This window comes from Ischnura elegans, chromosome 8 (assembly GCF_921293095.1).
Source record: "Ischnura elegans chromosome 8, ioIscEleg1.1, whole genome shotgun sequence".
In the NCBI taxonomy this organism is placed as follows: Eukaryota; Metazoa; Arthropoda; class Insecta; order Odonata; family Coenagrionidae; genus Ischnura; species Ischnura elegans.
Window position 1 is genome coordinate 40,452,048 of NC_060253.1, and position 15,361 is coordinate 40,467,408.

The window sequence follows — 15,361 nt, forward strand, 5'->3', positions numbered from 1 at the left end:
ATGAGAATAACTGTGCCATTGGAAATTCAACCATTTCTTACATGCTTGGTCACATTCAATGTACATTGCATTAGTAAGGTTGGGCAAAGCAAAAATTAAAAGAAAAAAAAACAAAATAAGAGAATCAGCCTTAACATTAAAATGCTGCCACTTACCCAATGATAGATGTGCTACCAATATGGGTGGAGGACCAAGTCAAAAACCCCAACCCTGCCCTAGTTCCTGAAACCAATTTCCAACCATTTTGATGCTTCTATGTCAGTGCAAACAACCCAAAATCCACAGCAATCTCTGAGCCAAAGGATTCATGAGGAAATACATCAACCCACCCTCTCTCCATTACCAAGGAAGACAAGGAACACAATCGCCCAGGCATCCTTACACATTCACTCACTCATACAATCGTCCATTCCATTCATCCAAACTCCCCACACAGCACACTCAACATTTATTACATATAAAAGTTGCATGAATAGATTTGCATAAATTATAAATTACATTCCATCAATTATGTACATAATACACGAATAATGTGCAAAAATTGTGCAAAATATGTACAGAAAAGGTACATATATATGGTATAATGTCGTCATAAATTGCATATATGTATGTGCAAATGTAATGCCATTCTATTTAGTGCATATACTGCAATTTATGGGGACATTATACCTTAAATGTGTACATTTTATACCACTTATGAGGCATAATATTTTAATATTACTCATATTATTCACTTTGTGCTGTGTGGAGGTCTTATTAACATCCATTCATTCACACACTCTCCCATTCTTTCCCCCTTGTAAGTTTGGATTGTCGTTTTTTTTTTTGTTAGCAACAGCTCGTCGCATCGGATGCAGCCGCTTCCTCTTTGACCACGACCACGCCTCCTCCACCCACCTGCTTGGAGATGATCTTGGTCGATGGGCTCCCACCCTTACCACCCCTTGGCCCCTCGACACCACCACTACCCTCCAACCCAGACTCCCTCGAGTCGCCACCACCTGCGACGCCCTCCTGCAAACACCACGGGAACGGGAGATCTGAGTTAAGATTATGCCAAGCACATGCCGAAAGACATTTAGTGATATTAGTCGTGCAATGGGTTAATTTTCAACCATGGGGGTGAACAGACCTTTTTATTTGGTGGTGCTATGTCCAACATCAGAGTGATAGATCGAATGTCGATGAGTTCGCTTTGTGGAAGTTCATATTTATAAGGAACAAGCAGCCGTAAATATTCACCTTTTATTGCAGTGAGAGTCATACACCAGGATAGCTGCTCCTTAATGAGACAGTTTTTTATAATGAGGTGTAAATGTTAAAACCAGTCGAGCAATTAAATTAGTTTGGAAAATGACTAAGGCTGTTTGTTTCTTATCAGATTGACATCATGGATCTGACTGGTATAAGCGTTTCAGGTAGCACAAGTAGCACATATGCACAGAATAAACTTGGATTCCATAGATACCCTCCCTCTCATGAAATACGATATTGATACCAATGCAAAATCCCATTTTGCAATAGTTAATACATCTTTTAAAGAAACCAAGTACAATCCATGGAAATCAAGTACCATCCATGGAAACAAAGTACCTTCCACAAAATTGTGCCAACTGGGTTGCCAACCCTAAAATATTTTCCAATTTCTTCAATAGTTTCCAAAATATATAATAATTACAATAATATAAAATCCTTAAACAGTTTCCAAATTTTTTAACATTATCATCTTGTAGCATCAATGGCTGAATGACCTTTCATGCTATCAATTCAAAATTTAATAAACGATGTAAATAAACTGTGCGTCTTTGAAATCATGTCGGATGAAGTGCATTCTGTTAACAGCTAAAAAATGTATTTTTCTGCAAAAAGTTCCCTGATCTCCAATTTTTTTCTCAAAAATTTGGAAACCATATGGATTGATATCAGACTGCAGATGACAGGCCTCTGCAAATGGGCTACTAATTTGCTAACCTCTGTTAATGCTTGGCAGTGGTGGAGGGAGGGGGGAGTTTGGGTGATAACCCCTCCCTCCACCCGAGAACTCAGAGAAATTTTAAAATATAATCCATTTTACTTAATGTGATAAATATGCATTACTTATAGAATAATGCAAGGATTAATAAAAATATCCTGCAAAGAAAGTCGTGAAACTCACCATTTTAAACCATTTATCATAAAAATTTTCTGGGGCAGGGCACCCATACCTCCCACATTCCATACCTCCCAGTTTTAGTTGCTCCTAAAACCCCCCCTAGCCTTAATTCCTAGCTGGATGCCTGCTTGGGTCTATTAACAAAATACAAAATTTTACGTGCCCTGCAAGCCAGCCTGTTACAGTGATTTTTTTCAAATATTGGCTGCCAAGAACACACAGGGAGCAACACTTAATATTTTGATTTATGTGCTAGATTGGATAAAATTCATTTGCTCCAAGCTCCAATAAATGTTTTCAGCATTATTTAAGATGCGGACGAGATGAAGAGAACGTATTAGAAATTTCTCTGGAGCAGTCCTAAGATTGATTAGTTAAATGAATTTTCTAGACGCACATGCAGGTGTGGATTAAGCCCGTTACTTTGAAGGTGGGTGTTTTATTACTTTCCTATGTGCTTTCATGGTTTGAAATACATCTCAGGGATATTTTTTCCTGAAGTCTGATATAAGTAGAGAAATTGCTTTTAGATATTCATCAATGATTTGTAAAAATTGTTTCCAATGCTGTAGAAAAGAAAAATTTAATTGGAAAGCCACCTAAAATATTTCTAAATATATCTTCAATTTTACCAAATATAATGGGAAGGGGTGAGAGGGTGTCAGCCACCCAGGCTTAAATCCAGCACTTTGCACAAGGCTCTAACATATGTAGTATTGGCTTAGGACACCTCTAATAACTTTTATTGCTTTTCTTTAATAGTTTCATTTTACACTTGTACAAAAGAGAGAAGCTATTTGTATGAGCTAGAAGTGGGTTTGAAGGGAAAGTAAAACTACTCTTAATTCACAAAAAAGATTTTAAACTGATGCTAATTAAAAGATTTCAAATTAGTCAGAATTTTCACCAAGGCGAAAGCCCAGTATTAGGAATAAAATCGAAAATATGTCACCCAGAGACAGTACAACTATATTCATTTCCAAATTCTGAGTGCCCATGCATTTCATACTGTCTATGATCTCCAGGAGTTCTGACAAATTATTTCTTGATCCATTCTGGGCATGGGCTGATAAAATTACGCATACCATGAAATGCGTTAAATCTCATTTCAACCATCGCAGTTTCAAATTAATATTATAAATTTTCTGTAATCCCACATAATCTTTGGAAATTATGATATGAGCCAAATATTGTCAAATTCAAACGTTTTTCCGAATTATGTCTTCATAAATTAAATTTTGGATCAGTGCTTGACTTTAATTATTTGATATTCCTAGAGATTCAATATTAATTTGGATAATCACACACAGTGCTGTAGTTGGTACAGTACGGGCCGGTACGGGGTACCCACTAAAATCCAAACTTGTTTTAAATGCACCGGTCTAAAAATTTTTAAAACGTACGTAATGGGCGTAAATTTATGCGCAGCCTTGGCTCAGATCAGGAAGAAGACCAGCTGAAGAAACAGCGTGTCGAAAATGTAACCCACTCGACGAAGTCCACTATGAGTCCATATGGAACCTCCTTAAGTGATTTTTGGTGAGTACCGTCTAAATTTTTTCCCAACTACAGCACTGATCAGACATGAAAGTTGTCCCCACATACTGAATCAGCGAATTTCCCAAACTAAGAAGTGCGATGCTCCCGAAACATACTCTATACATGAAACATCAAGAAGAATACTTCCTTAAAATAAAAAAAAATAATTCTTCCATCGCTTTCCCTACATAATTTTTAAGTTAAAGATAATCACTCCTTACTTCTCCCACATCCGTCAGAGTTGCTTGACTTGGTCGTCTTATTCCGTTGTTCTTTTTTTTATTCTCGTCGTCCACTGACGGTCGACATTTTCTCTCGCGAAGAATAGCCACTACGTGCCTCGCAATAAGAGAACAGGACATAGCTTGCTCATCAGACTTCATTAATGCCATAAGTCAAGTTTTTTCTTCCTTCTCAACAGACTTCAACGGTGGCCACTCCGAAGAAGGAAATTCTCCACACCGACATTACCCACGTCTTTTAATTAAGAGAAATCCACGCCGTTTGAGGAGAGTGTCGCGAAACCAGCGGCGGATTAACGGGGATAGCGGCCACCCACCCCCCCCCCTATAATTACTGGATAAATAGATAAGATGGTAGCTCTCCACTGAAAGTTTTTACTTCACTACATTTAAAAAAAAAGTGATTAAAAATAGTTGATGAATATCTACATGCCATTTTTCTATGTATATGGGCCTCTTACGCATCAGCGCTGATTGTGAGAGGTATTTCATACCACAAAGACGCCGCTAAGAGTAATGACACGTCCAATCATCCTCCAAAACAACGAGCTTAATCCACCATCGTAGGCTGGTAGAAGAAAATGTCTGCGCAAAACGGAAAAGAATTTCTGCCCAGCCAGCACCATGGAATAAACATTTGGGGGGATTTGAAAACAGCAACAAGATTTATTCGCTATATCCAAATATTTTTACAAGTTTTTTAATTTTATTTTTTAGAAGTGAATTTACCGTTCGCGGCCCTTTGACCATGCTGCCGCCGAGAGTAGCTACCAACGCACTTTGCTCCTGTAGGGGTGGATTGATCTTGGAATTCGCTATCAACAATGGCGGGAACAACTTCAATGGCGGTTGAAACACGATAGTATTAGAATGTTTAAGTTACCTGGTAGGGTGAGCTCCCTCCAGAATCGGTGTCGTCGGTGTCTGGCCTCTCTGGGTCGAGGCAGGACGAGGAAGAGGATACGCGGCCGCTGCGACGATGGCACCATCTGGCGGAAGAAATCGTTGAACACACATTAACGCCGCATTCGAAAAAGTCACATTTGATTCAATAACAATTTTCTCTCTTTTGAATCACATACACAGGAGAAAATGGAAGTATTACAGTAGCAACTCATTTCTCTGCTTTTAGAGCGGTACGAGGTAGACTAAAGGAACATAGTATCGCATTGAGCTGTCGATCGGAAGGATACAGGTTCATATCCCGGTAGAAGCCTTCAGACAACCACAATGCCCCAGTGAAATAAACTGGTTCCCCCATCCTGAATGTCTTACGTTCACCCGCCTGTGGCCAGTGAGTAGTCGAGCTCTACCCTCACCTATCCAAACCAACCTTCCGGTTGAATCACTGAGTAAGTGAATGCTGAGAAAAAACATACTTGAAATGAACTTTCATTGATTTTTTTAAAAACACGATTTCATACATTTTTTATCTTTACATATAAGAAAGACATCATGCTATAGGCCCTGTCATGTTACATTAGTCCTTAAGTGTTATGAAACGGGTAGGCCTTATTTCAAGAAATAATCACAGACTCCACAGCTGCCCATCTCTTACAAGCAACCCGTAATAAGAACTTATTTAGCTAATATTTCATGAAGGAAAAATCATTTTTCTCTCGAATTAAAAGTAAATTGCGTTTATTTGCTGATGGCTCTATCATCTATCGTGAAATTAATGAAGGCTAGGACTTTATAATCCACTTATTGGACCTGGAAAACGGTCATCCGTGCAGCCATGAGTAGGGACTTGAACCAACCTTATGAATTTATTTGTATATGTGTAACGAGAAATGAGACGGGGAGAATGGTTGGATTCACTGTTGAAGAGCGAAACATACACAGAGAAAATATCATTCGTGGATCTCTGTGGATCTTTCGTACAATTTGGGCATTGCGGGTGACTCCCGTAAAGTTATCAACGTGGGTAGTCCGGGTATACATAAACAAACCACTGCTGAAGATTTAGGTTTAAGGCGATGGGAGTGAGGGAAGTAATTCATGTATCTTGAAAATAGCATCATGTACCGAATCCTGGGTCAATTGAAATAAATAAGTGTGGACATAGACAAGTACATTTCATTATGTTAAAAACTGGACATTGACTGTTTTCCCTTGGCGCAAGTTTCCGTTGGAAAATAAATTGTCATCGACCATGTTGAGAAGTCCCGATGCGAGGCGTGCGGCCATCCCATTGTATTGAGTTGAGTGGATTTAGCGGGGCCCTGCTTTCAGTCGGGGGAGGAAAAAAATCGGCCCCTGGGAGGCAAAGGGGTGGAAGAGAAGGAAGGAAGGCTGGGTAGGGTCTCCGTGGGTAGATTCCCTCCCCACGAGCAGAGAGCGCGCTTGTGCCGCCCTAGCCATTCTAAAATTAGTCGCTGCACTGAGAATAAATACCGCATGCGGGAGTGGAATAAGGCAAGAGATGGACGAATGGGGGGTGGGGAGGGAGGGAAGGGGGCGAGGGGAGGTTGTGTGTAAGAACGGGAGAGTGGTGTGGGGGAAGGTTCGTAAAAGGGTGGGGAGGAGGGGGGTAGTTTTGTAGTGCAAGTCCTATCCGCCACCACGCAACAATGCCAGCGGCCGTGCGCAATAACCGTGGATCCATATAAACTCCCCTCCCCTCTTCATACGGGACTGCCAAATAATTTTTTGCGCCATTTCTTGCTCCCCGAGGCGTCTTCCGGGCGGGCTAGCGTGTCGTCACGGAGGTCGCAAGAACGTCTTGCGAACGAGTGAGAAAGGTTTACCGCGATTGTAGCGCCACTAGCCCCATTAGACTATCCGGGGAGGATGTTACACGGTTGAATGGGGGTGAGGGATTTACATGACGCTCAACGTACGGGCATCGCTGATCGAAAATCATATCCAGGTATAAGCAAGGCGGTCTGGGGTGCACGGGGGCCCTCGGCTGGGGCTCATGATGGGACCCTCACCCGGAAAAGTTCGCGAAATCTTATGCTCGGAAATGGATTTCGACGCTATTCTGACTCTTAAAAACTAGATAAAAGTTAATAAAAATAGCAATTTCGTCAGAACAAGTACTGTAAAAATGAGAATTTCACAAGTTATAAAATTTAATACCAAAAATCTAAAAAAAAACTCAAAAGTAAACTTTTCGCATGACCCTTTCAAAAAAGAATCAGGTCATCTTTATACATCTGACTCCTTTATTTTATTAATTTTTATATGAACTTTTAGACTAAGTATTCAGTAAATAAAGCAAATTACTGAAAACTTAGAATTTTATAATAGCAAAAAATTTTTGGTTCAAGTAATCTGAGTCTTTCTTATGTCATATAACTTTCATATACGCTTCACGATAGACGCGAGCGTTGCGGGGACCCCCTAATCTCGGGGCCCTCGGCCATCGCTGACCAGTCGACCTGGCCAGGCCGCCCCTGGGTATAAACCCTCAGACAACTACAGTCCCAAGTAAGAATCCTCACAATGCAAGGTGGAAAATTGTAAACTATAAACAGACTGTTTATTTGCTGGGGAGAATGCGGAGTTGGAATTGGGGGTGGATGGGAACCTCTGCTTTTTAGTAATAATGTGCATCTTCATTCACCTCACAATTTCCTATGGGAATCTGCTTCATATTTCAGATAAAGGTTTTAATTGCAGACATAGATATTTGATGTTGTTGCAGGAGTTAATTCTTTATGCGGCAGTCATTACATTTTATTTTATACGGCGGTACCAAAACAATTTCGAGATGATATCATAATTTTAGCAATTAGCCCATCATAAAATTGAGCCTAAGAACGACAGTTCAATAGGAAGGTAAACTTCCCATAATATACTACCTAATGTAAGATTGGAATTAATACTTTAATGATACATTAATTAAGTATTAGAATGATAATTTCTTAAAATGATGCATCAGTAGGGAGGCCTGACTCATCAAAAAATACGGCATGGAAAAATATTTCCGTATTTTGCGATGATCTCCGATGATTGACGATGATTCATTGAGTATTAAATATTATGAATATTCGAAAAATTGAATATTCGCCCTCTCTATCATTCCACGTCTGTCATATAAAATGTCTTGTTTATTGTGACAATATGTCTCTTTTCTCTTCAATAATAATAATTTCTCTTCTTTCACCTATTATTAAGGTGAGCTGAGCCCTTGCTTTAGAGCGAAAAACGCGGCTCCAGCAAAAGCCTAGTGATAATTTTTCAAGTTCCACGCCGAGGTATTAAGATTATCTTTTCAAAATTCAAACTAAAAAAGAGAGATAAGCCGGTAAGTAAGCGAAATAAAAAATACGAAATCTAATTCGACCCGCAACGTTTTCTTTTTTTTCGTTTCGCGCGAAATATTATTTTGATGAAGCCAAAATCGCGAGACTTCTTCACCCGAAATGGATACGTGAAATATTACATTCCGGGCAAAAAAATACTTGAGATTCTTCACGCTACTGAAAAATTCTGAAGACTTTTCTCCACTCTATTTCCGGGATAAAGTGGTAAAGGATTCGCCAATGCCGTGGCCGTAAAACAACTGAGCAAAACGTTCTTCTTCGCATTTATGTTTTTTTTTTTTTTTTTCAAAAGGAAAAACCATTTTCTCATTCGCGAATTGAGACCTGCCAAGCATTCTGAGTTGACACTTCGGCTCGCTGGAACGCTGCCATAGAGGTATGTCTCTCGCCCCCAGCGCCGTCGTCATAAAATATGGAAGAGTTGCGGGAAAAAAACAGAGCAGCGGGAGATACGTCACGGTCCGTCGCGCCTTTAACCCCTAACCAGTCGCCGCGGAAGCGACGCGGGCGGTGCGGAGAATGTGTGCACACTTGCCCCAGTGCTCAGTTTATAAAATTTTGGGAATCCAAACCCGTGCCCACACATGATTTCCAAAACCCCCGAAATCAAACAAATATTCGCCCGTTCGATGATTCCATTTTTTAATAATTTGACCAAATCTGTCGCGTAAAAATGTCTGTTTTCTCATGACATAAGGTGTCTTTCCTATTTCACAACAATTTCTCTTTTCTCGCCAATTATTTTAGGTGAACTAAGGCAATTTTTTAACAGTAAAAAATGAATTGAACAGCGAAAAATGCGACTCCCACAAAAGCTTTTTTCTTCCAAGAAAAAATTCCAAACTTCCGATTTTTTTAATTAGTAAAAGCCGTTTTAACAAGGGGCATGGAATTGCGCAGGTTAAAACTGTATTTTATTTATCTTTATGGCTTAGAATTACGCAAATGCACGAGCGATTTTAGATCAGGCGCAATTTTGCCATCTCACATCCACGTATTTTCGCATGCGTTCCAGCAATTCACCGCTATACACAGTGGCAGATCCAGAGAGAGTCTAGTAAGAGCTATAGCCCCCTGATGGTATCCAATTTACGCTAGATAAAATGGTTATTTTGCTCGGAACCCCAATACTGCTGGGACCCTCCAGACCCCTCACCTAGCCCACCCCTTCTCCCTATCCTGGATCCACCATTGGCTTTACACGGCGAAATTTTGATTTCGCCTTCATATACACGTCAGATTGTGCAAGTACGTGCCCCGTGTAAAACGGTCTGAATTAAAGTTACGATGGGGAAACGTGTTTTACCAAATATAAAAAATGAACGATGAAATTAAAAAAAAATATTTATGAGATCTACTTATAGTACTCGTATGTACGGCAATCACAAATGATTATTATTAATAGTACCCAATTTTCTTAAAGAGGCGGGAGAACGTCGTTCCGGCCGAAATTAAAGACTGACTTGTCCTCTACCCCTTAGAAACCAAATATACAGATGGCGATACACTCATTCGCCAATTTTGATGAGCTCAGCATAAATACTGTTCTGTTTCATCACGTATAGGCATTACTTTGTAGGTAAACATTACATTGTCATATTTTACGCGGATATTGGACTATTGAAGCCACCAGAGAAAAAGCCTGCACAATGAGTACACCTACAATGAAAATCATGAAAAGACTTGGTTTTGCTAACGAGGATATTACCCCGGATATCCCGATTAGTGAAACAGAAAATCTGGAAAACTCATTATCGATTTAAATTAGTATCTTTTAAGTTGGCTACTTCAAAGCGTAGGAAGCATTGTACCGGAAGTGTAAGTAACAACGAAGCTATGCAATTTACTTTAATACAGAACAAATGACTTATAAAAGACGATTACCTTTCGCCCTCCTATAAACTCAATTGTGAAGAGCTTCTTCTAGTTCCACTGCTGAATGCGCAATTATAGTTGGGTACTTCTACAAAAAAACATATAACATATTTCTCCGAAAAGGCAATATTTTATTCTCATCGATTGTGATATTGCTTGTAAAATGGTTTTCTTACTGATTTTCAGTGATTTAACTCTCAGGGCTGGTTTGGATGCTTGACGGTTGATCTCACTCCTGACAAAGCCACAGGCGTGAGGATATCACGGGTAAGGGGAGGGGGAGTTCCTTTACCTGGGATACCATGTACTTCGAGGATATTATTTGAAGGTCTACGGAGGCTTCACCCGGGATTATCTTATTCTTAATCACTGGTCAACAATCCTGAGATTGGTTTGACACAACTCTCCACTCAAATCTCCGTTGAGATAATATTTTCACCACGCGAGAATTTAAAGGCAATTACATTAGGAGAAACGGCTGATGCATCGTCATCGCGATATCTTTATTACCAATAAATAAAAATATATTCGTAGATTTTTACGGCAAATGAATACGAATTAAAGCCAATTTGTTTAATTGAAAATTACAACTTATTTAATCCTTTTATCATCATAAGAATAATGGGAACATATTATACCTGAAAGATTCAAAGGCATATGAAGACTAGCATACAATGTCGAGAAATAGAAAAATTGACAGGATCTATTCTTCAAAGACAATGGTCTCTTGGTAAAGATCATTTCTCCGTACCCATATTACAACCACATCCCCTCCAAAAGAAGGCAAAGAAAAAGCCCAGAGTAGAGGTAATTCTCACCACACTCACCCTATCGGCGTGCGATGGTGTTCCGAGGATGGTGCTGAGCGTGGTGTGCATGTTCGGGCGCCCGCTTCCGACGCGGCGGATGAGCCCGAGCGGAGTGGGGAGCGGCCGCCGCGGCAGGGGGCGCCGACGGCTGTCGAGGACGAAGATGGCGCAGCCTCGGTGGATGCTGCTCCCACCTCGCCGGAGCACTCCTGCTTGGGTTGGGGGAGGGAGAGAAAGAGGAAGGGCCGCTTGGACACCCCCGAAGGAGACACCGCGGAGAGGGGGTACCATCGACCACCCCACACCCCCCGCAATGCGGAGACACACATGCCCGACAAGGAAATCACAACGCAATACGAAGTGTGCTCATAAAATAACGGAAAATAACATCAAAATAAATAGATAATAAAATTGATTGTTTGAGGCGTAACTTGGTGAAAGCGATTCATAATTAAATAAAAAAAAAGAACTTTGTGCTTTCACATTAATATTTATTCACGACCATGGTTTCAACGTTAGACACCTGATGATGACGTCTAACGTTGAAACAATGGTCGTGAATAAATATTAATTTGAAAGCACAAAGTTCTTCTTTTTTAATTTAAATAGATAAAAAAATATATATATCAAGAAAATATTTATCAATAATTTTGATGTTATTTCGTTGCGAAAATACACACATACATGATATGTATGTTTATAAGTGTATTTTTATCTTTGCATCTGATTCTGAACTCAATACACATTCGATATCGGTGATACAATGGAAATAAGTTCAATAATTGAGACAAGATGTGAACTATTATCCCGTTTCACGTCAATTAGGTGGCGAATAATAAAATGCAATAAACAATGTGAAGGAAGTTTGAACGATTGGATGAGTATGACAGCATTAAAAATCTCAGTTATGCACAACGAATTCTAAGTTTCAGGTTCGATATAACCTTTTGCGGAGACGATATCCCATGATGCGGGCTTAGGAGGCTTTCCCGATCCGCTTATCGTTCTCTGCACATAAATGTTAATATTAAATGTTGATGTTATCTCATTGCAAAAACACTTATGTAATAGTTACTGCATTAATTTTTGGTATACAATTTTTTTTATTTGCTGGTGGCTCAATTATTGTCTTAAATCCTTGGAGACCACCTAAAGCTCCCTTTCCTTCGATGATACCGGCGCGTACAATCAAAACTTTTGGAGTAAATAAATCATTATTTTTATAATTCTTATGCCACATGGCTGTCATTTTCTTTATCTAATGAAAACATGACATTAGAACTTCAAAATCAACGTTGATTAGCGCCTTGAGCTCTCCTAATTCGCGATAAATTTACAAATTTATTTCCCGTTATTTTCTGAACATACCTCGTAAATAAAAGAACAGCCAAAAGGATGTATTCAGACCATATTATCAGTCGCATCCTTAGGTTTGTCCACTGACCATCCCTGAAAAGTACTGGAACTAGTACCTGAATCGTTTCTGGACAAATAAAGGAGAAATTCATAGCTTCTCGGATGGGATGTTGAAATAATAAGCTTACTAGAAGTGCGTGATACCGTAAATACAGAACGCATCCTTCAACAACTTAGACTAATGTATCATTACAACATTTTACTCATACATTTTTATCAACTAATACATAATTCATTAAAACATTAGTCATTTATTTCGTCTCATGACAAACACTAACAATCGCTCAGTTTTTTCCTGTTACAGGTTAAATCTCTTCTTTACTTCGCAATACCATGAACATGAATTCTTCTTAAATTCTTAAAAAGATTGAGCAATGATTACATTTTCTAATCGAATTAAATGGAGCTTTTTCCCCTTATCTTTGCTGTTAACTGAAACCTCACCAAAATATTTCTCGGCCCAGAGCAAATTTGTGTTCCACAAAGAACAACCTATGGTAAAGGAGAACTGGGGAAATGCCAAAATTTTTTACCACGTAGAGGTCCTTCAGATGATTTTTTTCTTTCCCATAAATCATCACGCTCTCTACAACTCCGTTATCTCGAGACTTGAGACCACGGCATTGGACCTAGACGCATAGTCATAAAAATGTTGAAAGCCTGTCAGGAGGTGCTCCAGAGACAAAATAAAGAGGGCGAAGACCAAGGAATAATAAAATAATCACGAAAAAGGTATGAGACGTACCTGCGCAAATAAATTTATTCTCAACGCAGATGTCTTTTGTCTACGAGGTCGTGTACCAAGAGAAATTGTAAAGGAATTACTTTTGGGGAGATGGATGATGCATAGGCATGGACGATATCCATACAACAAATGTATATAAATACATTTTATAGATTTGTAGAGCAAATAAATACAAAGTAAAGCCAATTAGTTTAAATGAAAATGATAATTTATTAAATCCTTTTATCATCATAAAAATTATGGGCATATATTACATCTAAATTAATCAAAGAACTTTCAAGACTAGCATACAATGGCGAGACATGAGAATAATGACAGGATCTATTCTTCAAAGACAATAGTCCCGGGGCAAATAATAATATAGCGATTCAAAGCTTCTAGGATGCGATGTTGGAATAGCTTACTAGAAGCGCGAGATGCCGAACGCCCACTGCCTGGCCGCAGAGCACATTGTTCAACAACTTCGACTATAAACAACATTAATTATATATTTCGTCTCATAACATACACATTTTCCGCCGTCAACCACGACCGTACAACCTTGTAATAACGACTAGGGGGCCTTAACGTTCAACATAATATATTACACAAAGTACAAAAATAGTCTTGATTTTACAATTCGTCAAACAATACCACGTTGGAATTGTATGGTGATCTACAGAGGCCTGAAACTCATCGGTAAAATTCTGTTCCGACCCTTGCGAGATCTGACAATAAGGTTACAGTATAAATTCGAAAATAATACGCTTCACTTTAAAATACACTAATTTGTACATATTTTGCTAGTTACAATTAATTTTACAATTTACAGCTCGTTAAAAATTTCTATACATGTATTTTTATCTTTGCATCGGTCTCTGAACCGAATACACATTCGATGTGGGTAATACAATGGAAATAAGTTCAATAATTGAGACAAAATGTGAACTATTTTCCCGTTTCACGTCAATTAGGTGGCGAATAATAAAATGCAATAAACAATGTGAAGTAACTTTGAACGATGGGATGAGTATGATAACATTAAAAATCTGTTATACACAATGAATTACCAGTTTTAGGTTCCATATAACCCTTTTGCCGAGACGATATCGCATGATGCGGGCTTAGGAGCCTCTCCCGATCCGCTTATCGTTCTCTACACATAAATGTCGACCAATAATGGTCACATTGATTGAATCCCAGGAATATCCTAAAATCTTAGGACTTACAACTAGTGCTATTGATTTACATTTTATGCCTTCAATTAATACCCACAAATTATGAAACGTGCATATGCTTCTGCAGCTAATGCATCATCTACGAAATTATATACACTAGACATGATATGGACAAAAGTTGCTGCCGATAGTGCTGGCGATCTGCAAAAGCCTGTCATCATCTTCCCAGTACAGTCCCGGACTTTGCCAGATCTAACAAAATATTTACAGTAAAAATAGGAAATTTACAGGTTTTAATGACACACTCCAGCGGGTCTAGCATTAATACGTAGCGGACCCCAACCATTCTCGAAAGAAATTGGTAAACCGGATAGTCCGTCCTCCATATCTCCATCCAACGTTTCCATATCCAACTCGCCCATCGTCCTCAGAGATTTAGGAACCCAATGACAGGCGATTTGCACATGAAACTTTGAAAGAAGATATTGAGGACCTTACCCGGTGTGAAACCCGAAAAATCATCATTGTCATTGTCTGTCGGGAAGAATACGGACATTAAACGACTATGATATTTGGAGTTGATGGTTGATGGAAGAGATAGTTGATCGACACTAGACTATCTCAAAGCCGAGGTGAATGCAATATACATTGACTCTTACGAGCTTTCCTGAAAAGGGCCATCACCACAAGTATTAGGTTCGCCTCCAAGCCCCTAAGATATTTGGAAAGCATCTTAAATATATCTTGTTTGTTCCTTTCGCGATATGCTGCGTTGGTAACATTTTCTGCTCCGATTTCTGCAATTTTGGAACATAAAATGTTACCAATGCATTTCCCGAAAGGAAATAACAAGATAGATAAAAAAGCTGAGGAAATCTTCTGGAGCTTGCCGCAAGGCAGGAGCAATAGTGTGTTACGATTGGTGACCGTGAAGCCAGCAGCGTTTGACAGGTACCACACACAACACCCGCGGGCAAAAGGCTTTCTGCGTCAAAGCAACTATGGTGTTGCCGCATGCCGTGAAGTAATGCGTTATGATTGGTGACCGAGCGGGATCCTACCATTAACAGGTGTCACGCAAGACGCTTATTAGCGGAAGTACGATCTTATATTTTCTCGCCTTATCAAGTGCAGAAAGGAATTTCGGGTTTT

The 15,361-nt window shown here is 39.3% G+C and overlaps 1 protein-coding gene across 3 annotated transcripts in view; it reads right to left on the reverse strand.

Annotated features, from left to right (window-relative positions):
• Nucleotides 1–15,361, reverse strand: part of LOC124163282 (NGFI-A-binding protein homolog) — a 156,637-nt gene that overhangs the window by 13,900 nt on the left and 127,376 nt on the right. For 2 of the 3 annotated variants that reach the window (XM_046540080.1, XM_046540079.1), the window contains exons 9-10: nt 10,910–11,100; nt 4,817–4,922 (exon numbers count right to left, since the gene is read on the reverse strand). In XM_046540080.1, the coding sequence (XP_046396036.1) occupies nt 4,817–4,922; nt 10,910–11,100 (297 nt within the window). Of the gene's footprint in view, nt 1–897; nt 1,015–4,816; nt 4,923–10,909; nt 11,101–15,361 lie in introns of all 3 variants that reach the window. The other variant, XM_046540078.1, reaches the window with a different exon arrangement.